This window comes from Sturnira hondurensis, unplaced genomic scaffold (genome assembly GCF_014824575.4).
Source record: "Sturnira hondurensis isolate 20B ecotype Veracruz unplaced genomic scaffold, ASM1482457v3 Scaffold0001509, whole genome shotgun sequence".
In the NCBI taxonomy this organism is placed as follows: Eukaryota; Metazoa; Chordata; class Mammalia; order Chiroptera; family Phyllostomidae; genus Sturnira; species Sturnira hondurensis.
In genome coordinates this window covers 586,914-613,124 of record NW_028074140.1, presented here as the reverse complement: position 1 = coordinate 613,124, position 26,211 = coordinate 586,914, and the positions used below count along the sequence as shown (strand labels likewise).

Genomic DNA, 26,211 nt, shown 5'->3' with positions numbered 1-26,211 from the left:
ATCTTGGTTGTCAGACTTCCATATAGTTTGATTTTCTGACAAATCTGGATGATGTTTGTTTTTTAGTCTAGTTGTAATGTTTGCAGTAGTTGTGCTCAGAGGCTAAGTGTGCTTACCTACCCCTCTACCTTGACCAGAAAGAAGTCTTTAATTCTTTTTTTCTTTTTGCTTGTCTGCTTGGGTGTTCTTTTCTACATTGTCTTCCAAGGCACTGATTAGATCCTCTGCTTCTTCTAACCTACTATGTATTCCTTTCAGTTTATTATTTATTTCAAATACTGCATTCTTTACTTTTGACTGGTCCTTTTTTGTGGTTCCTATGTTTTGTTTTCTCATGCTGTTGAGTATAATCCTTACTCTAAACTCTCTGTCTGAATAAATTGCTTGCCTCCATTTCATCTAATTCTTCTTCTGCAGAATTATTTTTCTCATTTGGGGCCTGTTTCTTTGTCTTCCATTTTGGCTGTTTCTTTGTATTTGTTTCTATGTATTAGGTTGAGCTGCAAAGATTCTGGTGCAGACTTTGTCAGATGCTGCTTGTTACTGACCCTGTGCAATCTGTTTGGGGCTGAGTGATCTGCAGAGTGTGGCTCCCTCTGCTGGGCCTAGTAGTCTGAGCCAGAGGTTTTTCAGCCATTAGAGCAGTGGCTGAAAGGATGCCAAAGCCCGACTTGTATGGCTTGAAAATTTAGCTTTGTATTACACTGGTTTTGTTTTGAGTTTTTCGAAATTTTCATATGGTCCCTCCACAGTGGAACCATGTATGTACACTCAGTGTATTCCTGAAGTTGAAAGAGTACTGCCCCAGTAATTTGGCCATGCAGATGGTGCTGGCTGTTAACTGGGCTTTCTTCCCCATGTGGTCACTCCATCTTTGATAATCTACCCCCACCTCTTTAAATGGTGTGAGGAACCTTCCAAGAGAGTGAATGTAGAAACTACATAGCTCTTAAGGCTTATCTGTGGAAGTCACTTAAATCACTTCATCTGCATTTTGTTGATCAAAGCAAGTTACAGGCCAATCTAGCTTCAGTATTTGAAGGGCTGGGAAATAAACATCACCTCCTGAAGGGAGGAACAGCAAATTCACATTGCAAAGGTAAGTGCATGGTAAGCATTGCTGAGGCTATCTTCACAAACAGTACACCCCAAATACCCAGTAAGTCCGGTGGCAGTGCTTGTAACACAGTCACTTCCCTTTATAAACATGCTGAGATTATGGGTCCATTACCAGCTGGTCCCAAAATAATAAATGAAGAGAGATCATTTACTGTGTTTGATATGGGGTTGGGGGGGTGTCAAAAAAATAGAATTTATTTATAAAAATTTGTGTGTTTACTTACATGTTTAAACTTCAGTCACATTCAAAGTACTCTCTATTTGATGCAACACACCTATAGAGCCATTTTCCCACTGTTCAAAACATTTCTGAACTCGTCAATTTTGATGCCTTTTAGTGCTTCTGCTGTTTTTTGTTTCACCTCTTCCACATCAGTAAAACATTTCTCTTTGAGGACTTTTTCCCCTGGGGACAAAAAGAATGTCACTTGGAGTGAGATTGGGTGAATAGTGAGGATTGGGGACAGGGGTCATGCTGATTTTGACCAAAAACTGCTGAATACTCAGTGCAGTATGGACAGGTGCTCCTGTAAATCACCCATCATGAAATGAGCAAGTACATTGAATGGGTTTTCAAAAAATTCACCAAAGCCAAATGCAACCTCTCACACCCATACCAGGTGGTACAGTGATACAGATGCGCTCCTAAAACACTAACCTCATGGAGGAAGCCTGTACACAAGGGGTCCACCCTCCAAAAAATAATTCTGGTTTTTTTTTTAGTGCCCCTTCATATGTCTAAAATACTATAAAGTAATTTCATGGAGTAGCATATTTAGACTGTGGTTAACTTTCACGATAAGTAAAGACAAAGGCCAGTGTGTTTTTTTTCTCTCAGACATATTCATATGACTTACATCATTGCTAAAGTTAGGTTCTACAGTCATCAGTGAACTAACTACCTTACTCTCAACCTCAAGATATGAACTGTAACATTAATGTTTTCAAATGAACTTGATATAAGTGGCCACACTGATGGATTGTAAAAGCCTCGAAAGTGATAAAGTGACAGAGCAACATCATGTGTGTTTTATCTGAATTCTGCCCTTGAATTTTCTCACCTAGTGTTTCTTTTGCCTTTTCTCATAGGAGCTACTTGTGTGTTAAAGAAGAAATTCTCAGCAAGCCAATTCTGGAATGACTGCAAAAAGTATAATGTGACTGTGTTTCAATATATTGGGGAAATCTGTCGCTACCTTTGCAAACAACCTAAGGTAAGAGTAGTCATTCTCACACAGAAAAAGTCATTCATAGAAAGGAAAAGTATTAAGAGAAAAAGTTATTTTTATTGGTTTATACTCCATCTTCTTCCACAACATAGTTTAGCTGACTTACACAGATAAAATGACTTACCCCAAGATAAAATGAATGCAAAACAAGTCAGAGAAAATAAAAGGAGACCTATCTAGGATTGTACTAATAATGTGCTTTATAATGTGGCAGGAAAGGCAGACCTGCAATCCAGTTCACTTCATGTTTGAACTGATTAAACGCTCTGCATACATGGCATAAATCTGATTATGAAGTTAGATGCATGCTATGTTTACAGAAACCAATTATTCCAAGGTTGAGTTAAATAATCTTTTAAATGAAAATTAACACTGATTATGTTTGTTTTTCTATTTTTTTCTTTTGAACAAGTGATTATATTAGAATATCTTTTTGTTTGGGTTTGCTTTGATTTACACTTATCTTCTCCCCTAAAGCACTCATTTCCACATAGTTTTATAAATTACCCTCTTTCTAAAGTAAACAGGCAAAGAGAGTTGCCTGAAATTTGTCTTTATTAGTTTGCGTTTTTACCTCAGACGTTATTTTTCTTTCCTTGGTATCATTTGTATTTCCAGATGCTTATTTAACTGTCTGATTTCTAAACATTTTTGAGGCTACAAAAAAGTGATTCAGTAATCAAATTAACACCAGCCCCTTGAAGGATGGTGATAGAAAATGCTTCCCTGTGTGGGCCAGGGCAGCAGAATCTGCTGGCCTGCCATTGGCCTCTGAGAAACACCTTTCTTAGACTAGGGCATCTCTCACTTGACGCAAGCACCAGCCTGCAGTGCCTGCAGCGTCATGGATGAGATATGAAACAAATTCACACGGACTACCGAGTCCTGTGGAGGAAAAGGGACAGCACAGCTACTCCCTCAAGGGGGGAGCACCTTAGAATGGCCTGGCCACTCTCTCAAGGGGAGAGCACTCACCGTTGCCCAGACAGGCTTTTTTGGGGTTTAATTTGCTCAGGGATACTGGTACAGCTCATTAATCATTGTCAAGCAATAGATAGCCTACACAGAACTATTAGGGCTTCTTCTGAGTAAGGATCTATCAGCTAAAAGGCTACAAAACTTTGGGAAACAAACTCATTTCTTGCTGAGACCTTTATCATTTAACTAAGAGCATTCTTTGCAAAGCAGGCTTCACAGGATTTTACATATCAAAATCCTTCAAAGGATTTTACATCCTTTCTCAGGCCTGATCCCCTGGGAAGCCCACCCTTTCCAGCACAGGGCTGCATTGCCCTCAGTCATTGTTTCAGGCTTAAGTTAGGCAGAGGAGCCAGATAGCCCAGGAATTTTTGGAGACTTCTCTTGGACTCAGGGGAGTCAGGCTTTGTCAAAGGCGAGTGGTGCGAGTCCATCATCCCCTTTTTCCATAGCCCCCCAAGTCCTTCCCTGGGGCCTCCATGTGATCTTGCAAGTCATAGGTCAATCCCCCCTTGAAGAATCTTACCCATCACTGGCTAACCAATCAAGCATTGGGGGCCAGTTATGAAAAAAGGAGCAGAAGCAGCGCTCCTGCCAGGGAGATAAGCTTTTTCTCCTTAGTGGCTTATGGTCTGAAGGTCACTCACTCAGCCTTAGCCACAGTGGGTTACAGCTCCTGAAACCAGGCAGGGCGGTTCCCAACACTCACTCATCACCTCTGCCATCATTACACCAACTGAAGGCATAAGAGGGGGCTGGGATATCTTCTCTGGTTGGCTAAAATAAGGAATTCTTTTACCCACAGCACAGTTGAAAAAAGACTGGAGGTATTTAAATAAAACTTTATTTAAGATATGGGGTTACAAAAGGGAAATAAACACAGAAAAAAATGTGAAACTGGATAAGCTTACTTACAAATGCTTTTATTCATTTTAAGCCTGGAATTTACCAGGGAGAAACCTCCTGTCTCGCTCCTGACCTACTTTGTGACAGAAGCAATCCTGCTTCTTCCCGTCTGGTCAGGAGTGCTTCAAATGACGATAGGTTTCCTAGGCCCACAACTGAGATAGAGAGTCCCAGAGAAATGTCTTAGGTTATTTTTACCTTTAGTCTCTTCAGAAAGAGAATATTGATATTTGGTAATATCAATATAATATTGATTTTTAGCAATATCAGTGTTGTGATCTCACCTGAAGAGTTCCAAAGGAAGAATTTTCTCTTCTAGTTTTCACTGTATTTTTTGGTGATATAATATCCTAACTAATTTAATTTAAGGAATTAATGTCCTCCAGTAGGATGAAAGCCACCTTTAGTAAAGGGCATAGTGAGCACTATCTAGTGAACTGCATGACCTTTCTAAACTGTTCCCCCAACCATTCCTATTTCTTCTCATCCTTTAGTAGAAACATTAGCTTTTGCAAGCTTGTTTACTCAGTAAATATTTATTGAATGGTTGTATACATGCATTTATTTTCTTCCTAAAATTGTACTATCTTAAATAATGCCATTTAAGTATCTTCATGCACTATGGCTAGTATATGGGTCACAGATGTGAAGGTCGTCAGTGGACGTGAGTATCAGGGTGGTTTCTATGCAATGTTTCTAGGTTGCTTTTCAAAGTGGTTGACATGATTTAGTGTGTCAACAATGTGGAAATATGCCTGTTGTACTATCTTTCATTGGTACTCGCTGGCATTAAAAATAGATCTTCCAATTTTGCTAGAGAACTAGATGCTCCTTCAAGCTTCCTCAAAGTCCTTGAGGGAAGAACAGGGAAAATAGGCCAGTCATTGTGGTTCACCCTTTCAAATAGGGTAGGTGAAACCCAGTTTGCCTGCGCTTCTTAATAATATTTTGTTTTAACAAGGAATGCCTTGGGTTTTTTTTTAAAGAGTGGGAAAAAGATTATTTAACTTTATTTTTAATTTTATAGAATGCAAAAAGCATATTTTAAATTTCTTTATTAAGTTTACTGGCTAGGTGGAATAGTGTTCTAGCTATATTTGCCATTTAAAATCTCTTCTGAGTTTTTTACTCATTTAACTCTGGCACATAATGTTTTATCTTATCCATTTGAGGTATTATTTTATATAAGAAAGATATAAATAATTTGTCATGTTTCCTACAAATTTTTCCAAGGTGTTTTCCTTTCACTTTTTTATGAAATGAAATATCCTTTTTACCTCTTTGAATTTGTAATGCACAGCTACCTTTTGGAGCAATTAGATAATTTGAGAAAGCTGAGAATTGAAAAAGAGTTCCTGATTGCTTTTAGTTAATTAAGTATTTTAATCCTTAGCTACAGTTTTTTGAAGGCAAGACAGTATTTGTGAAATAACCTCTAAGGCAAATTGAGGAAGAGTGAAAAAAATATAGCTTGGCCCAAAGGAAAGCTGAATCATTTTTCTGAGCAGAGATGCATTGTATTACCTAATCCCCTTTGTTGATCTCACACAGAGTGGGTACAAGCAGTTCTTGGCATTAAAGATTAGGAAAAGGAGAGTCATTCTGTTATGACATCTTCTCCCTTCAAGATCTTACTTTTTGCTGCCCAATATTTATCCCTTTCAATGAACTTCTCCAGGGGAGGAGTGCTGTGGGCTGTGCAACCAGAACAGCAGTGGATTCAGATAGGGCCAGGGGGTGAACAAGTGACATAGTCCACACCCTCAAAGAATGAAAATCAAGTGTCTCATAGCTATGACTTGAAGCTCCATAAACATTTACTTAAAATAAATACTTAAGTTAAAGAAAGCAAAAAAAACCCCACATATTTTCTAAATATATCCAGATCTGTTGTCAATCTCAGGGTAAGAAATGTATTCCTAAGGAGATTTATCTGCAAGCAGACTCACAGTCTGAATTGAGCATTTATATGTAGTTGCGTAAAAACACCCCAGGGTTGCCCTTTCCCTGGTGGAAAGTGTTTATCCAGCCCCCGCTGAATCCTGACTTTTTTCTTGTTTTCAAAGCTCCAGTTGCAAAAGTTCCTTTGGCATAAACATTGGATGTGCCTCAAACTACTGGCAGCAGCACTATCCTTTTAAAAAAGCCAAGGTACTGGCTTTTCTTGGTCACAGGGCAATGGGGTAATTACTCTCTTTCCCTGAGACCCGGAGAGCAGCTCATCCCAACTTCTCAGTCTTCCAGGTTTTCTACATCACGGATCAATACCATACAATTTCCATTTGGATCTAGTTTTACATTTTCTTAATATCAGTGCTGCTTTTAATGTTGATAGATGAGGAATATGGTGGAATTCTAGACAGCAGTGATCACCTGGGGGAGCTCCTGTTGTACATAGTATATGGTATTTAACTGCCTAAGGCAGTCACCAGGGAGCCATACCTAAGGATATATCTAGAGGTAGGGTCATACATGTCACTCACTCCTTCATTCAAGTCATGTTGTAGGTTTGAGTGCATGGGGAGCACACAAGAGATCTCTTTTCTCATGGAATTGACACTCTCATTTGGGAGAAAGAAAATAAGCCAGCAAAAACATGAAGACAAGCAATTACAGACGATGACAAGTATTGTGAGAAATAAAACAAGTTGAGGAGATAGAGAAGGATAAGTGATGGGAGTGGGACATTGCTAATTAGATTGAGTGATCAGGGAAGGAGGTGAGTGAAATGGTGACTTGTGAGATGAGGAACTGATAGGACAAGTGGGAACCAGACATGGAGAAGCTGGGGGATTGTACTTGCAACAGAACAGTCTGAAAATTAAGAAGCCATACAGCAAGGAGAGTGTGGCTAAGCCTTCCTTGGACCAGACCTTACAGGGCTTGGTAGACCGTAGAGAGAAATCTTTATTTGACTTCCATCAGAGCATTTGTGAAAAGATAAAAGCAAATTGGAAAAATCTATACCAATTTGAGATCTATTTTGAAGGAAAGATAACAAAAGGACATGTTAGTTCAGGGATAGGGAGTGAAGGAATGGATAAAATCAAGAATTGATCCCAGAATTTTGGTTCAAACATCTAGGTAGATTTTGAACCATTTGAAGAGATAAGGAAAGTTGAAATTTAAGGACTGAAATTAAATTTCTTTTGGACCTGTAAAGTTTGCTATGTTAATTGGGCACCCAAGTGAAGAAGTAAAAATAGGCAGTTGTATGTACAAATCTGGAGCCCAAAGAGTACAGAGGACATGGTCTAATTAAGAAAATGATATTAAAACCAAAATGAGATACCACTTTACACCAGTCAGAATGGCTATCATAAACAAAGAAACAAACAAGTGCTGGAGAGGTTGTGGGGAAAAGGGGACCCTAGTTCACTGTTGGTGGGATTGCAAACTGGTACAACCACTATGGAAAACAGTATGGAATTTTCTAAGAAAACTAAAAATGGACGTGCCTTTTGACCCAGCAATTCCACTGTTAGGAGTACATCCTAAGAACCCTGAAACACCAGTCCAAAAGAACCTATGCACCCCAATGTTCATAGCAGCACAATTTACAATAGCCAGGAGTTGGAAGCAACTTAGATGCCCATCGGCAAATGACTGGATCAAAAAGCTATGGTACATTTACACAATGGAATTCTATGCTGCAGAAAGGAAGAAGGAGCTCCTACCCTTTGCAACATCATGGATGGAACTGGAAAGCATTATGCTGAGCGAAATAAGCCAGGCGGTGAAAGACAAATACCATATGATGTCACTGTTAACAGGAATCTAAACAACAAAACAAACAAGCAAGCAAAATATGATCAATGACACTCAAATACGGAACAGGCTGACAGGGTCCAGAGGGGAGGGGGGAGAGAATCACAGGGGAAAAGGGGATGGACTCATATGAACAAGTATAAAGGACACATGGACAATAACTAAGGTGGGGGGCGGAAATGCGAGGGAGGTGGGGAGCACTGGGGGGGTGCTGGGAATACAAAACAGAAAACTACGTGAACAAGAATTAAATTTTAAAAAATTTAAAAAAAATAAAGTTAATATCATACTTTATCACTTAGCCTATCTATTTTGTTCATACCTTTTCATGTGGAACACCTACATTTTGGCATTCTAAACACACAGTCCATACTTTTTTTTCCATACTTTTTAATATACATATTTTAATATATATGTTTTCTGTAAATTATATCCCTTTCCTTTATTCTGTTTTCTTAAAAGCTAAGAAATTCACTGGGAACCAGAAAGTATCCTTTGACTCTATATATTTAATTCTATATATTTTCATTAAGGTGTATTAAAACTTTGACAAAATGGATTATAATCAACTTCCTTTATGAAAAGAGGGACATTTTAAAGCACTTGAATATTTGATCAGTGTTTATTAAATATTACTTGTTAAAAACCATACAAATTGTACAGTATTTTCATTAGTAAAGTTTATACAGTCTTGCAGTGAACCCCTAATTGTTTGCTGGATTTCATGAATTTTTTGGAATAGTTTGAGAAGGATAGGTGTTAGTTCTTTGAATGTTTGGTAAACTTTGCCTGTGAGGCCATCTAGACCAAGGTTTTTGTGGGCTAGGAGGTTTTTGATTACTGTTTCAGTTTCACTGGTTGTTATTAGTCTGTTCATTCTCTCTGCTTCTTCTTGATTCAGTTTTGGGAGATATACAAGCTTTCAGAAATTTGTCCACTTCACCCAAGTTTCTTGGCATATAGTGTGGTTGATTGTAATTTCTTACAATCCTTTGTATTTCTGTGGTCGTTACTTCTCTCTCATTTCTGATTTTATTTATTTGGGTCTTCTCTCTTTTTTTCTTGATGAGTCTGGTTAAAGGTTTGTCGATTTTATCTTTTGAAAGAACTAGCTCCTGGAGCCCTTAATGTCTATGTCATTTAATTCTGCTCTGATTTTGATTATTTCCTTTCTTCTACTCGCTCTGGGCTTTGTTTGGTATTCCTCTAGTTCTTTTAGATGTAGGGTTAGATTTTTTTATATGAGATTTTCTTCTTTCAGTAGGCCTATATTGCTATGAACTTACCTCTCAAGGCTGCCTTCATTGTGTCCCATAGGTTATGCGTTGTTGTATGTTCATTTTATTTGTACCCAGATGCTTTTTGATTTCTTTCTTGATCTCATCATTGACCCATTCATTGTTTAATAACATGTTATTTAGTCTCCATGTATGTCAGTGTTTTTGAGTTTTTTCCTTGAGGTTGGTTTGTAGGTTCAAGCCACTGTGATCTGAGAAGATGCTTGATATGATTTGTTTTCTTGAATTTGTTAAGGCTTGTTTTGTGTCTTACCATGTGTTCTGTTTTTTAAAATGATCCATGTGAATTTGAAAAGAATGTATACTTTGCTTCTTTGGGGAAAAATGTTCTGCAAATATCAATTAAGTCCATTTGATTTAGAATGTTGTTCTATGCTCCAATATTCTTGTTGATTTTTTGGAAGATCTATTGGTTGTTGACAGTGAAGTGTGAAATTCCCTGTGAGTGTACTGCTGTCAATCTCCTTCAAGTCCTCCAAGATTTACCTTATGTATTTATTTGCTCCTATGTTGGATACGTATATGTTTATAAGGGATATATCCTCTTCTTGTACCACTCCCTTGGGTATTATGTAGTGATTGTCTTTGTCTCTTATTGTGACCCTTGTTTTGAGTCTATTTTGTCTGACATGAGTATTGCCACACCAGCTTTTCTTTCATATCCATTTGCTTGGACTATTTCATCCATCCCTTCACTTTCAGCCTATGTGGATCTTTTGTTTTGAGGTGTGTTTCTTGTAGACACCGATATTCGGAGCATGTCTCCTTATCCACTCAGCTTCCCTATGCCTTTTGATTGGAGTATTTAATCCATTTACACTTAAGGCTTTTATTGATAGGTACTTGTTTATTGCCACTTTTTCCCTTTGTACCTGTGTTCCCCCCACTCTCTCTCTCTCTTTGTCTATCTCTCCTTCTTCTTAAAGCAGTCCCTTTAACATATCTTGCAGTGCAGGCTTGGTGGACATGCACGTTTGGCCTTCTTTTGTCTGAGAAGCTCTGTATTTCACCTTCCATGTTAAATGAGACCATTGCTAGAGAGAGTAGTCTTGGTTGCAGGTATTTACTTTTTTTAAGATTTTATTTATTTTTAGAGGGTAAGGGAAGGAGAGAGGGGGAGAAATATCAATGTATGGTTGCCTCTGTGCATCCCCTGCTGGGAACTGGCCTGCAACCCAGGCATGTGCCCTAACTGGGAATCGAACCATGATCCTTTGGTTCACAGGCCCATGCTCAATCCACTGAGCTACACCAGCCAGGGCAGTATTTACTTTTCATTACTTGGAATATTTAATGCCAGTTCCTTCTGGCTTATAGTGTTTCTGTTGAGAAATCAGCTGATAGCCTTATCAGGCTCCCTTGTATATTAATAGCTATTTCTTACTTGCTGTCTTTAAGATTCTGTTTTGGTATTTAAATTTTGCCATTTTAATTATGATGTGTCTTGGAGTGGGTCTCTTTCTATCCATCTCATAAAAAATCCTAGTGGAAAGCATAGTAAAATTTCAGACATATCACATAGTAGTATTTTGCCAATATATCTCCTAGGGCAAGGGAAATAAAGGAAAAAATAAACATATTGGACTACATCAAACTTAAAAGCTTCTGCATGGCTAAAGAAACCATCAAAATAAAAAAGGGAACCAACTGTATGGGAGAACATGTTTGAAAATGATACATCAGACAAGGGTTTAATCTCCAAAATATATGAAGAACTCATATGATGACTCAATACCAGGAAGACAAACAATTCAGTCAAAAAATGGGCAAAGGACCTGAATAGACATTTCTCCAAGGAAGATACACAATGGCCCATAGACATGAAAAAATACTCAACATCACTAGCCATCATAGAGGTACAGATTAAAACCACCATGAGTTATCACCTTACACATGTCAGAATAGCTACTATTAATAAATCAACAAACAAGAAGTGCTGGTAAGGATGTGGACAAAAGGGAACCCTAGTGCACACTGTTGGTGGGAATGCAGACTGGTCCATCCACTGTGGAAGACAGTATGGAATTTCCTAAAAAATTAAAAATGGAACCACCATACAACCCAGCAATTCTACTGCTAGGAATATACCCTAAGAATCCTAAAACAGAAATTCAAGATATCTTTTACACTCTATGTTTATAGCAGTACTATTTACAATAGCTAAGTTTTTGAAACTGTCCAAGTGCTCATCAGTAAATGAGTGAATTAAAAAACTGTGGTACATTTACATGGTGGAATACTATGTAACAGATAAATAGAAGTCTGACCTTTTGGGACAGCATGGATAGGACCAGAGACTCTTAAACTAAGTGAAATAAGCCAGTCAGTGAAAGACAAATACCATAGGACCTCACTTATACCTGGAGTCTAATGAACAAAATAAACTAATGAGAAAGATAGAACCAAAGACATGGAAACATGGAACAGATTGAGAGCTGTAGGAGGGAAGGAGGGAGTGGGGGAATGGTGGAGGGAAGGGGAGGGTACTAGTGAAAGAATATGGATGAATGACTCACGGACATGGACAACAGAGAGGGGATTGACTGTGGGAAAAGGGGCTAGCCTGGGTGGCAGGGGACAAAAAGGAAAAAAGAAATTAGGACAACTGTAATAGAATAAACATTTAGATAGATAGATAGATAGATAGATAGATAGATAGATAGATAGATAGATCTACAAATGGAAAGAAAATAAAATTTATTTTTTCAGATACAGTATTGCTACCCTAGCTTTTTTATCATTTTCTTTTGCATAAAATGTCTTTTTTTATCCCTTTACTTTTAGTCTGCACGTACCTTTTGTTCTGAGGTAGGTCTCTTATAGACACCTTATACATGGATTTGGTTTCTTATCCATTCAGCTACCCTGTGTCTTATGACAAGTACTTAAGCCCTTTACATTTAAATTTGAATATTGATAGGTATGTGGGTTTTTTTAGATTTTATTCTTTTAACTAGGTTCCTCTGTTATCCTCCTCCCTTTTCTCCTTCCCCTTCACCTCCTTCTTCTTCTCTTTCTTCTCCTCCTCCTTCTCCTTCTTCAGAAGGTCTTTTAACCATTCTTGTAATACTGGTTTAGTGGTAACAAACTCTTAGTTTTTTTCTTGTCTGGGAAGCTCTCTATTTCTCTTTTGATCTTAAATGTTAGCCTTGCTGGGTGAAGCAGTCTTGATTATAGATCATTACTTTTCATCACTTTAAATATTTCATGCCAGTCCCTTCTGGCATGAAATGTTTCCGTTGAGAAATCAGCTGACAGTCTTATGGGAGCTCCCTTGTAGGTAACTAATGGTCTTTCTTTTGTAGCTTTTAAGATTATATCTTTGTAAAGAACTAGTATAAAGAACACATGGACAATAACAAGTTGGGGGTGGAGACAGGAGGGAGGTGGGGAGGGCTGGGGGTGGGCTGAAATGGGGGTAAAGGGCAGAAAACTGTATTTGAACAATTAAAATTTTAAAAAAAAGATTATCTCTTTGTTTTTAACCTTTATCATTTTATTTATGATGTGTCTTGATATGGGTCTCTTTGGGTCATCTTGTTTAGGACATCTTTTCTTCCTGGGTTTGCATGTCTTTTTCCTTCAGCAAGTCAGGGAAGTGTTCAGTCATTATTTCTTCACATAGGTTCTTGGTCCCTTGCTTTCTCTCTTCTTTTTACAGTATCCCTATGATGCAGATGTTGGTACACTCAATGTTGTCCCAAAAGTCCCTTAAACTATCCTAATTCTTTAAATTTTTTTTCCCTTTTTGCTGCTTTGATTGGGTGGTTTTTTACTTTGTCTTCCAAATCACTGATTCAATCCTCTGCTTCATCCAATCTGTTTATTCCTTGCAGTGTATTCTTCATTTTACATATAGTAGTCTTCATTTCTGACTCATCCTTCTTTATGATTTATATGTCTTTTTTATGCTGTTGAACATCCTTATATCCATTAGTCTGAACTTTCTATCTGATAAATTGCTTTCCTCCATTTTATTTAGCTGTTTTTCTGGAGGTTTCTCCTGTTTTTTTTTTTCCTCTGGGGCTTGATTCTTTGCCTCTCTATTTTGGCTGCCCTTTGTGTTTGTTCTATGTATTAAATAGATCTGCTCTGACCCCCAGTCTTTGTGTGGTGGCCTTATGTAGCAGGTGTCCTGTGTGGTCCAGTGGTACAGTCTCCTTGATCACCTGAGCCAGATGCTCCAGGACTGTCTCTTGTGTGCGTTATGTGGGGGCCCCTTTGTAACTGAGTCTTGATTGCTATGTCGCTTATCTGTGTGAGACCCACCCTTAGGCTGACTTACTGTCAAGCTCAATCCCAATCATGATGTGCAAGCTGCTATGCCAACCACACAAAACAGAATTTGTCTCACTAATATTTGGTGCCTGCCAAGATCTATCTTTGGATATGCTGCTGTGAAGCTTATTGGATCCTGCTCTGATGTTTTCTGAAACTGGTCTTAGTGTGTGTTGATTCTGAACATTTCGAGAGGGGCTCTGGTGCAGCCCAATATAAGATGCTTCCTGTGACTGGCCCTCGGCAACCTTTTTTGAAACTACGAGCAATTCACAGTTTTTGGCTGCCTCTGCTGGGCTTAGGAATGCATGGGAAGGACCAAACTGTGCACCATGGCCAGCTCTTACCATACCAGGCCCAGGGGCAGGCTTGCAAAAGTCCCAAGGCACTCCAAAATCTTCCTCCACCTGCCTTTGCCTGCTGGCTGCCTAATATACTGAGTCACTGAAAAAGCCTCTGGTTATACTCCACTTGGATTCAGTAGGTTCACAGTGAGTTACCAGGTAGGGATGAGTAGTGTTCATCAGGTCTGTACAGGTTCAAACTTGGTGCCAGTGCTGGATCTGAGGTCACTCATCAAATTTTTCTTGGTATGCCAAGTCTGGCTGCCACCTGCTGGGTGCTCACACACTTCTGTTGGGGCAGGATCTCGGGGAATTGTCAGGGTGAGGCCAACAGAGTTTATTAGGCCCAAACAGACTAAGATTTGGCCACGCAAAGAGAGGACTCTGCTCCAGTCAGGCAATCAAGGGAAAAATGGCGTGTTTTCTAGAGCCTCACAGCTCAGTATGTCCCAGATATCATTGTGAGGGGATGGAGCTTGGGAGAGTGGGGCTGCCAGGAGTCAGAAGGATGGGGTTAGTGGATCTCCCATGAAGGGGAGAGGCCAGTCAGGCTTTGTGGAATGCAGAGGTGTGGCCCTTTCCCCAGAGCCACACCACTCAGTCTGTCCCAGATTTTGCCCTCACCCAGCAGGATGGAGCCACTAGGAGTCGGGTGGGCCTCTGGAGCCAAAGCCTAGAGAGTAGGTCTAACCAAAGCCCAGATGGTGGCTCTAGTGGATCTCCTATAAGGGGGAAGTGCCAGTCATGGGAAATTGGGGGAATGGCCCCCATCCCGAAGTCACACAACCCAGTCATTGACACCCTCTGAATCTGCCCAGACCTCTGCACTCTAGCCAAGGCAGCTGACTCCTCACCAAGGCATAGCTTTGCAAAGTGCTGCAAGAGAAAATTTAAAGAGTGGGGCTCTTGCTTTCCCCCAAGCTTGTGCAGCACAGAGGGGAGTGCTCCACCCAAGAAAGATGGCATCTGCAGCATGGGAGAAAGACTCAGCATAGGGATTCTGCCAGTTGTCCCTTCAGGTCTCTCTCCCCAGAGCCACAAGTCCCAGACTCTCCTTACACGACACTAGTCCACTCTGCTCTCCCTCCAGCAGAGCCTAGGTGAGTGGCTGCAAATGAAATTTCGCGTATTGACCCTTTAAGAGGGTCCCTGTGTCTCCAGCAGGCTCCTGTCTCTCCATGAAGGACAGAAACCGCACTGCTTCTCACAACCAGATGTTATATGGGTACCTCTTCCCAGCTCTGGTGCTCTGGGCTTAGCTTGGGGCTTAGACTCCACACTTATCAGGGAGGACCCCTCCCTGCTGCTGAGATATCCCTCCAGGACCTCAGCTGCTGTCTGTGGAAGCAGGGCCAGCCCTTTTTGCATCTCCACCCTTCCTACCAGTCTCGATGTGGCTGTTTCTGCAAATCCTTGGTTATAAGGCTTCTCTTCAGCTAGTCTTCAATTGGTTATTCAGGATGACTGTTTTATAATTTAGTTGTAATTCCAGTTTGGTCCTGGGAGGAGATGGATGTGCCTTCCACCTACTCTGCCACCATCTTGCATCTCTCTTACCAGTTATGTTTTAAATGACTCTAAAGATAGTAATACATTGGCATTACCTTGTCCCTGGTTCAGTGCATTACCATTTATTCTTTTTTTTCCTATTGAAAATGAATATATCAGAAACATATGTTCTTTTATGTCTTCATTTTCTTAGTTTTTACATAACTTCAGGTGTTTTGTAATCATGTTTCCCCCATTCCACATCTTGTAAAAGACATAGCTACCAAAGCATTAATCTTTGAAAACTTCTCTCATTGCTTAGTAACCTCTAATGAGTGCCACTTTTACATTAATGTAAACTTTGCTGTTTATTAAGATGTGCTGATTTAGTTTCATTACCATTTTCTTCTCCAAGACATAGTTGTTTTAAGATGTGTACATGTTTTTATTGTTTCTTTTCCCCAAATATTTGAAACATACTGTTATACGATTGAGAAAAATCACATCTCTTTTAAATCTCAGTATTCCTTAAATAAACCAAAGATGTGCTTAATATTTTTATACTAGATATGAAAGCATTTAGAAAAGTTGGCAAAGTACCACCTTTTTTTTTCCGTTCACAAACTACAAATGTAGAAATGTAAGAGACTAAGATAAGAAGTAGGTATTAGCAATGTAAATGCTAATAGAATTAGAAGGGAATTAGTAAATATTTTGGGGAGGTTTTAGAACTGTGTATATATTAAAGACTTTTAGTTAGTGCTAATTTTAATACATAATGATTCATAGTTAAGTTACATATAAAATAGATGTGTCTTTTTATGTCAACCTGCTTATACAATCTGTGCTCTCATTTCCACTGAAAATACACATATGTCTTATTTATTAAATTTCCCAATAAATGTAGCTTTATATAATCTTTATTTAGAAAGTCATCAGATAGTACATTGGCTGTGGAATCAAAAAACACAGGCTCAATTTCAAACTCTTTTTGTTGTCTGCCTTTCTGTTCATCATTTTTCCCTCTGAGCTGTGGTTCTTGTGATTATATAAAATAGGTAACAATACCCATTCCTCCTAATTTGGCCCTTGATTCTCCCAATCCAGTCACAAGATACATGTGAAAAAAATGTAAACTGGAATGTTCAAGAGAAATGGAAGGGTTTTATGTTTAAATAGAATGTAGCAATGTTTTTCACAAATATCATTATAAATTAGAAAAATGTTTGTAGGTGTTGAAAAATAATTGGTCTTGACTACTAAAAAATCATACAATACTGATTGCAAAAGTCAATTTAAATAGATTATGATAATTTAAAAATAAAACTTTAATATTAAAATATTAACAATTTAGTAATATACTTGTCACAAATGAAAACACTAGAAATCAGAATATAAAATCAGAAACCTTGAAACTATTATGCCAGTTTCCTCTTGGGTTATATACTTTTGTTACTATAAATGTGGTATGTTAGATTTTCCTACATTCCAAATTTATTTAACATTTTTAAATTTACATTCAAGATTATTTATACTATTATTCATTTACTATGTTTTACATTTCCTACTTCTGTAGTAATTTGTACTTCTCCTTGCTATGGAGAAGTCAAAGTCAAAGTCAGAAATGATCACTATTCGCTCTGCAATGAGGACTTACCAGCAAATACAATATCTTCAGCAAATGATTAATGACTATAATTTTCCAATAGACCATTTTGTTCCCAATGGAAAAAAAATTTGCAGCAATTAATTTAGATTTTAAAAGATCAAGAATCTAATTCCAGCTTTTCCATTAATTCACCAGTTGACATCAGGCAAGTCATTTATTTCTTTGTCCTTGGAATTAAAGAGCTTGAAATTCAAGCCTAAATTCTATGTCTTTCAAGCTCTGTGATCTTGAGCAGACTATCTTGCTTTTCTAAGCAACCCTGATCTCAGTTTTTTTTTCATGCATAAAATGAGTATAGTGGCAATTGCATCCAGAGTTGATATAAGGATTAATGAGCTGACATAAGTTTCGAAATTCACGTGGAGACAGATGGACCACAGCAGTAGAGGCTCTCTGGAAAAGGAGACAGCCTTCTCCCAAGAGGCCTCACAAGATGGTTTTGATTTTGGTGAATGCACGAAAATTGAAGATCTCATTTTCATCCCGACAGATTCACAACCCCATTTAATCAGTACACGCCTTTATATTAGACTTACGTACATCAGGCTCCAAAATGCCAGTTTATAGCTTTAAATTATTGCCATTGCTGAATATTCCTCAGTATTCTCAGTCTCTAAATGTTAGAGTGCCCAGAACTCACATTCAAACTTTTTCTTTTTTCTCTCTTCCTTCTTTCCCTGAACATGTTCCTGGCCACAGGTACCGTCTACTACTGAAGTCTCAAATATATATCTCCAGCCCTGTCTTCTCCCTTGATTTTAAGTTTTATATGTCTAGATTCCTACTTAATATCTTTGCTTAGAAATCTAATTGACATCTTATGTCAAAAATGGCCAAAGACCAACTTTTTACCACCTCCTTCATCAAAATGCACCACTTCCTGCCATCTTGGCCTTCGCAGTTAATGACAGCTCAATCTTTCCAGGTATTCAGTCACAAAAACTATGGAATCTACCTTGAAACCTCTTTTTCTCACTCCCTCATCTAATCCATGAGTAAATCTAGCAGACTGTACTTTCAAATATGTCCACAGACAAACCTCAATTTACCACCTACCTGCTGCTCTCATCTAAGTCAGCACTACTTCCTGCCTCAGATGTTAGCTATAGCCTCTTCTTAACCCCACTTTTGGCCTCTTAAATTCTACTCTGGAATAGTAGTTAATATGATTCTAATAAAGTATAAGTCACATTATGTTACTTTACTACTCAGATCCCTCTGATGATGGAAGAAAATCCAAATTCCCTTAGCATCAACCCCAAAGCTCTAAGGGACCTGCTCCCCTGCTGGGGTCTCCCATGACCCTGCACCCTCGCCCCACACCCACTCTACTCCTTGTTCACTCCACTGCAGCCTCCCCGACCTCCTTGCTTTTCCTTCTGTGCACTAGGGCTTTCAGTTTTCACCCACTGAATGCCCCCCCACCCCGATATTTTGATGGCTCACTCCCTAACCCAGTCACATGGCCCCCTAGGGAAGGGCCTTTTCTGGTCACAATCCCTATTGATGTCTTGTATGGTCACCTTACTAACTCAGACCCTGTAGCAAATTTGGTTATGTTGATGCCACATGTGCACCAGGAGAATATGAACAGGCTTATTACTCATGTAATGGGGCTTTCTGGGGTAAGCAGGGCAGGGTCCTAAGCATGTGGAAACATGGCTTGAGAAAGCGAAAGAGACTGGTTCAGGTTTTATTGTGATAGGCAGACAGTGCTGAGATAAGGAGTCTGCACACAGAACTGCTTGTGAGCTTTGAACTTCCTGTTAGTGCCAATGGAAGGGGCACTGGGCTTTCTGATTGGCTTGCCAGATATGGGGCAGAAGAGGAAAGGGCACTTGGTGGGGCTTGAAGGTCATCAGTAGTTAAACATCAAGAATGGAGTACAGTTCTTTATTACAACTGTTTATCTCCTTCTCTTCTTTCACTGCTTTGTTTTTCTGCATCTAACTTATTAGCACATTACATACTACCCTTTCATTACCCTACACACACTACAAGTTCCAGGAGAGTGAGGAGTTAATGTTTTTTATCTATAGTTGTATCTGCAGTACCTACAATGGTGTCTGACACATAGTAGGTGCTCAGTGGAAATTTGTAGAATTATTTTTTTAAATCAAGTAATAAATATAACAAGCTCAATTGCTGAGAACTTAGGCGCTCATGTCCAGCCCAATTTCCTCTAGTCCTCAGTGTGCAAGGGAAGCTCAGTTGTAATCAGAAAGTCAGAGTTCCTGAGAATGACACTGCCCAAAGAGGGAGTTTAGGTAACTTAAAGATTTGCATCATTGCACAGAGGGTGTCAAGCCATTGCTGCATCCAGCTCACAGCAGAAATGATCTTGCTAATGGGCACCCGTACTTTTTAGAACATTTCATTAATGAATCATGGTAGTTGCGGCTCAGGTGACCCTTTCCCAGGTTTTCCAGCATGACAACTTCCCTTTATGTCTATACAGCCTTTTTTTAGGTTAGAGGTGAGCGTTGCAGACTGTTGGAACTTGTCTTTCTTTCCAAGGCAATGTCGAAATGTCTCTGGCCTGAAGCACTGCCTTCCTCCCACTTTAAGTTCTCCCAAGTGCTGCCAGGATGGAAAACACCTATTCAGAAAAGCTGTTCTGCAATCCCTATTGCTGTAATATTTAGAAAATGAGTTAGGAATAAGCCCACAATATGTTTTTTTCTCCAACAGTTGAGATCACAGATCATGTTTTTCCAACTATTACTTATGCCTTAAAGTAGTTTGTGAGCTGATGGCTGTCATCTCTGAAACCGTGGCCTGCCCAGACCCAGGCTGAGAGGCAACATGACAGGGACTTTTAGGGGACAGCTGGAGCCCCTACTGTCCTAGCCTAGCAGGCTTCACATTTTATGGACTCTCCCATCCTCTCTCAAAAGAGGCCCCCACCCTCTCCCACTACCATTCCTTGCCTGCTATAGTATAAGAAAGTCTGCTATTTTATGCCTGGGTTTGTTTGTTTGTTTGTTTGTTTGTCCTAGGATTATCTGCTGTCCTGTTTGTGTTGAGCATTATTCTGTACCTGTTCTGTAATACCTGCTTGGCTCGCTGCCATGTGCTTTCAGTGTATGTCAGTGTCTGTGAGGGAAGCACGCTGTTGGAGTGTGTAGTCGTGGGGGGTAGGTGAGTGTGACCCATGTGTGGTTCTCAGTGTGAAGAATTACAATCCCTAACATGTGTCGTTATACATTTTAGATGATCCTTTAGGAATTAGAGCATACTTTTGTTTTGAGGCATTAAGCAGCTAGTTTTCCTGGATTGAATGAAGAAATGATTCCCCTTTGTTTGCACTATGAATTTATCTTTCTTTACTGTCTCTCTATTAACAAACAGCACGTTCTTTGTTGACTAGGAAATCAAGGTTGATACAAAATTACCTGTATTTAAATAGAACTTCCAATTTCACCTTTCATAAGCATATAAAGAGGCCATTCAGCTTGGGTGTGTTATGGATTCTCTGAGTAAGATTAAGCACATGTTCTAGAAGAAAGAGACTTTGTTAGAGGCCTGCTATCTCCCACTACTGAGTAAACAAATCTGTGACCCGGTAGGAGGAAACTATAGCTCAATCACTGCCTCACATAATAGTGGGCCAACAGGCAGCACTGTTGGAAACACAGGTCCCAAAGAAGGTTTTGAGGAAACAGGAGCTTTGGTTGAAGTCAATGTGACTCTTTCACGGGTACGGTCTCATCAATTTGATGCTTGGCACTGAAAGCCAGAATGAAACCGGTCTGCTGAAAATCCAAGATTTGGGGCAATATGAAAAGCTCTGATCCATTCAGTAAATTCTCTTTTAAATTCCAAATGGGATTTTAAATGGCTGAAGATAAAATGAGTACCTTCTGCATATCGTGAAATGGCTTGCTCTATATGTAGGTGGGAGCGTGTCAACATTTAAACACTAACTACTGAGTCAGAAACTTAAGTTCTGATTGCTTCCCATTAATGAAATCATGGGGAAAGGCTTGGAAAAATAGAGTATGGGCTTTTAAGGGGTTATTAAAGCTGGTTTTTCTCACTATTTCCTTTCTTTTCTTTCCCTCCTTTCTTCCCCTTCCATCCTCCCTCCCTTTCTTTCTTTCTTCCTTTTACAGATGGGTTGTGAGGATCACTTGTGCACCAGGCATTGTCCTAGGCAGTTAGTACAGCAGATAGAACTGGCAACATTCCCTGCCCACATAGCACTTACATTTTCATGTCTTCAAATTCTCTCTCTGCTTATTTGGTATGTGACCTTGGACCTGAACTTCATTACCTCAATGTGCAAAATGAGGATAATGCGTCTTATTTTATAGAGTATTGTGGTGATTAAAATGAGATAGTACCTGGACATGGAACTCAAATATTTACTCAGATATTTACTCCCTTTGCTTCTCCTGATTTGGCTGCAAACATGTTTCTTGCTCCTGTTCTGCACTCTGTATATCTGTACTCACTCTTTCTTGGCCTCTCTCTCTCTCTAGGTCAGTTTCTGTTTGTACATCTTCTCTTGTGTTTGTATGTATATCTTTGTGTGTGTCTTAATTACTATGTCTCTGTGTGCAACTGTGTCTACATATTAGTGTGCCTCGTATGTGTGCGGCTCTCTCGGTTTTTCAAGTATGTCTGTGTCCAGGTTTGTTGGGGTTTTCTTTTGCTTCTCTGTGAGAGACAGTGTGTGTGTGTGCACGAGCCCCCGCGTGAAAGAGAAAGAGAGCATCTCTCTGCGCGCCTGTGTATCTCACTCCCAGTGTGCATATGTCCCTGCACATGTCACTCTGTGTCTGGGTTTCTGTGGAGCATCTCTGTTTTACTCTTTGTTTGTTTATATTCTCTGTCTCTCTCTCTCTCCTCTTGCTCTTTATGTCTCTATATTTTGCTTTCTTTCTTTGTGGGTCTCTTTTCACTTTCTTTAGCTTTCACTCTGTCTTTCCTGCTTTCAGTCTCTCTCTGTCTCATCACCCTGTCTCTGGCTCTGTCCAACTCTTTGTCTCTCTCTGCCACGCTTGTCTTTCTCTTGTGTGTATATACATGCAGATGTTACATATTTGTTCATTTAATTAATTGTATTCATATTTATGTGCGCATGCTCTCCTCATTCTATTCCCAGCGTATTTAGATACCCCATGGTATTTAGGTAGTGACCTCCTGGCTCAGAAAGGATTAAAGGAGTAGGAATTTGTTCTAAAGGAGGCTTCAGGGGATTGATGAACAAAGAAGGGGATTTTTAAAACTACAGGTAGGGGTTACAAAGACCTGGTTCTGTCTTACACGAAGCACTGCTTGCTTTACAGCGATTTCAAAATGGACACATGTAAATCCAAAAATAATTAGCAAACCTCAGACCGTCCTCTCAATTTCTGTGTTTTCCAGGATCACTTTTTAAGGCTCTTTTTTACCAATTCTGATTATTTTTTCCTGCCTCGCCTCTGTCATTCTGCGGACTCTCCTCTTCCATTTTTCTGACCGTAATCTGGGTTCTTGCCTTTATCATCTTTTATCTGGACCACTTCAGCCACTCTCCTTGACCCTGCCATCCTCCCAGTCCACTGTGCCCGGTGGAGCCAAGCGCTGTTGTTTTTCCATCAGGCTCTGCTGGATGCCTTCCCTTGGCTTCCAGTCACCTTCCAGGGTCACAGGAGAGTTTCACAACATCACTAGGTGGGTAGTTGTTTTTTTAAAAGACTTATCTGACCAAAATCTTGCCCACCTACCGATATGCTCAATGTGCCCAAAACTCTCCTCACCTCTTTTACAAATAAAACCGATGCCCAGTTATTTCCAATGAGATAAAGCCCATTTTGAGAATCATAAAATGGACATACCTGGGAATCTGGATGAGAAAGCTTAATGAACCAACATTTGCAGCACCAGTGTCGTACAATGAACCAAATGGTGTTTGACTTGTGTCAGTAGAGAACTTGTTGCTCTTTCACTTTATTTATAATTTAGACAGGAGTCAGCAAGCTTTTTCTGTAAAGCATCAAATTAGTAAGTTTTGGGGGGTTGGGGGGTCATTCTGTCTCTGTCACAACTACTTACATCTGCCTCTGTGTTGCAAAAGAAATAGACAATTCATATAAATCGGTATGACTATGTTCTAATAAAACTTTATTTATAAAAACAGGACATAGTCTAGATTGGGACCCTGTAGGCTGTAGTTTGCTAACCCTTGATTTAGACTTTATGGTAACATTGTATTGTGTATATCTTTCAGATAAAATTTCCATTCCTGTGCAAACTTGTTTTTTAAAAACTTTTGGGTTCTTTTCCTTTTTCTCTCTCCATATATGTATATACAGATGAGTGAGTGAGAGTTTTTGTGTGTGTGTTTGCCAAAAATAACAGTATCTTTTGGGCTTGCTATAGGGCTTCACATAATTTTTATATTATTGTTATTTATATATTACTTTAATGTATTTTTATTTTTATCTTTATATATTATTTTATTTATATTTATTACCTAGATATAATTTGAATCAAGCAAACAAAAATCTGAATAATGTCAATGACACCTTTAGATAATGATCTCAATAAACTGTAAAATAATTTCTATCACATGTCAGTTAAGTCCTTTATATTTTACTCCCTCAGTAGTGCTTATATTTAGGTTCTCAGTTATCTTTTAAAGAAAGATTTTAGAGAATTGTTTAAAAGTATTTTGTTTATAGATGCTTACTAAATCAGCTTAAAGATGTTCATAAAATTTTAGACATTAATTGAAGAATTTTCATTTGCAAGTCTTTGTGTAAGTATTGTTGATTGAATTTAAAATTAAACTTTTATGAAGTCTGAATTGGAAATAAATTAGATCAATCATTATATGAAATATAAAATGTTACACTTTTCTCACAAGTTTAATTGTAGATGAATATAATGGTTAAATGTAAAATCTACTGACTTTTTTTGGCTATGAGTTGAGAAAGATTTTTAATCATAAATTAAGAAATAGGAACAGGAGAAGAGAATAATATATTTAATTATAAGAATAAACACATCAAATAAAAATATTAAAGGTAAAATTAAAAGGAAATGAATGATGCCATTAAAATAAAATATTAATCTTATTTATTATATGATATTCAGCTTGTGTAAAATCACAGAAAAAACAAATTGAATCTAGAAATGAATACACCACATTTTCTTATCAAATCAATTATTTTTTTTAATCGTTGTTCAAGTACAGTTGTCTCCATTTTTCCCCACCCTCCCCCCCACCCCAGCCATCCCCACCTCCCACCCTCCACCCTCTGGAAGTCTTTAGTTCTGGTGCATTGAGGAGGCATTATATAAATAGGATGTTCTTTTTACACAACAATTTGATAGCAAAATCATAAAAATATTTACAACTATTAGCTTCTTCCAGGAATCTGTCTATCCTAATGAGATGCCAAGATTTATAAACAAGACATTCACTCACTATTATTTATAAGGGTGAACATTTATAAACAGTGTGGTTACCCCAAAATAGGTGATAATAAATAAATTGTGATATCATTACATGAAAATCATATAATCATGTTTTTAAAGGATAAGAGCTGATAATTTAGAATAATGCTCAGAATGTAATATATATTAATAAAGTAGAATAGTATTTAGCTCTATACATAGTGTGGTATATAACATTTTATCTGGATATATAAAAATAAGAATGGTGTGATAGAATTACAGCTTTTATTTCTTTTTTTTTTGTACTTCCCAACTTTTCTATCATATGCATACTTTTTGACAGGAGATACAGACTGTCTTTTTCCCACAACACTAAGTAATGAATCAGTTAACCTTTTCTCGTAAGACTTAAAGCATGATCTTCCAGATTTTCTTTAAAAGGAGAGGAAAATAGAATAAAAATACCTGGAGAGTTCAATAAATGAATTTTATATTTCTTGACAAAAGCCCTGTCTTAGTTTTGAGAATCTGATTTTCTATACCAACTAAATTATTTTGATGCATGTATATTCTTAGTAAGCTTGTGTGGTTATAGCCCACATAGATTAAAGTCTGTGGAATGTGATTCATAAACCACCTTTTTTCTGCTCAGAAACTATGCTATTCTTATTGAAACTGCATTAAAATTGGATATTTGGGGAAGCTTTTTACCTTTTTTTCTTTTTGATATTCTTGTTTATTCTATTACAGTGGTCCCCATTTTTCCCCCTTTGCCCTCCTCCATCCTGTCCCTTCACCCACTCCCACAGTCCATCCCCACACCCTTGTCCATGTCCATGGGTCATTCATATATGTTCTTTGACTACTCTCTCCCTCTCTTTTGACCATTCTCCCCTCCCACTTCCCTCTGGCAGCTGTCAGTCTGTTCCCTGTTTCCATGTCTCTCGTTCTGTTTTGCTCCTTAGTTTGCTCATTAGATTCCTTTTGACTGGTTTTCAGAGTATGCCAACATATTTTATAAATAATAACACTTGCTAAAACTTATCTCTGACCTGAAAAGCATCCAAGAGTTAGGCCATATTAAATAGTGTTCACTGTTCAAGCAGAATGAATCCTAAGATTTGCCAACACTAGTGTTTTATATGGGAAAATAGCAGTGCAAGGTCCAAGAACTAGTTGCTGCCAGGTAGGCGATAGCTGACAAGCCCACAGGTGTGAACCAGGACAGACAGCTCGGAGCTATATTTAGCGGTTGAAAAGAATCCTCTGACTTGGAAGGAGCTGCTCTTGTATGAATGAGTTTTTTTCTCTATCCATAAAATATTTATGTTAACCCCCTTGTGTGGGCCTAAGCCTGAAACAGGTCAGAATGTTATTTCCAATGTACCCACAGTCTAGCTGTCTCTTATTTTATTTTTTAATTTAATTTTTATGTTTTATCAAATTTGTTTTTAACAGTTTTAAAAAGTCTAATAATACTGTCAAGATAAACAGTACCCTCCTGCTATCGATACATTGTCTCTGCAGTGAACACAGAGGTGCATTGTCTTTTCAAATTAGTGTTTTCATTTTCTCAGATAAACAATCAGAAGTATATTTTGGAGATCTGAGATATCATTGGCAAGTATATTTTCCCATACAGTTGGTTCACTTTTCATTTTGCTGATGTTTTCTTTATCCGTGCAGAAGCTTTTTTTTTATGAAGTCCCATTTGTTTATTCTTTCCTTTATGTACCTTGCTCTAG

General features: G+C 38.5%; 1 protein-coding gene across 2 annotated transcripts in view; it reads left to right on the top strand.

Moving 5' to 3' along the window:
* SLC27A6 (solute carrier family 27 member 6) overlaps positions 1-26,211 on the top strand; it is a 68,815-nt gene that overhangs the window by 23,083 nt on the left and 19,521 nt on the right. For both annotated transcript variants that reach the window (XM_037028427.1, XM_037028433.1), the window contains exon 4: positions 2,209-2,333. In XM_037028427.1, coding sequence (XP_036884322.1) covers positions 2,209-2,333 — 125 coding nt within the window. The remainder of the gene's footprint in view (positions 1-2,208; positions 2,334-26,211) is intronic.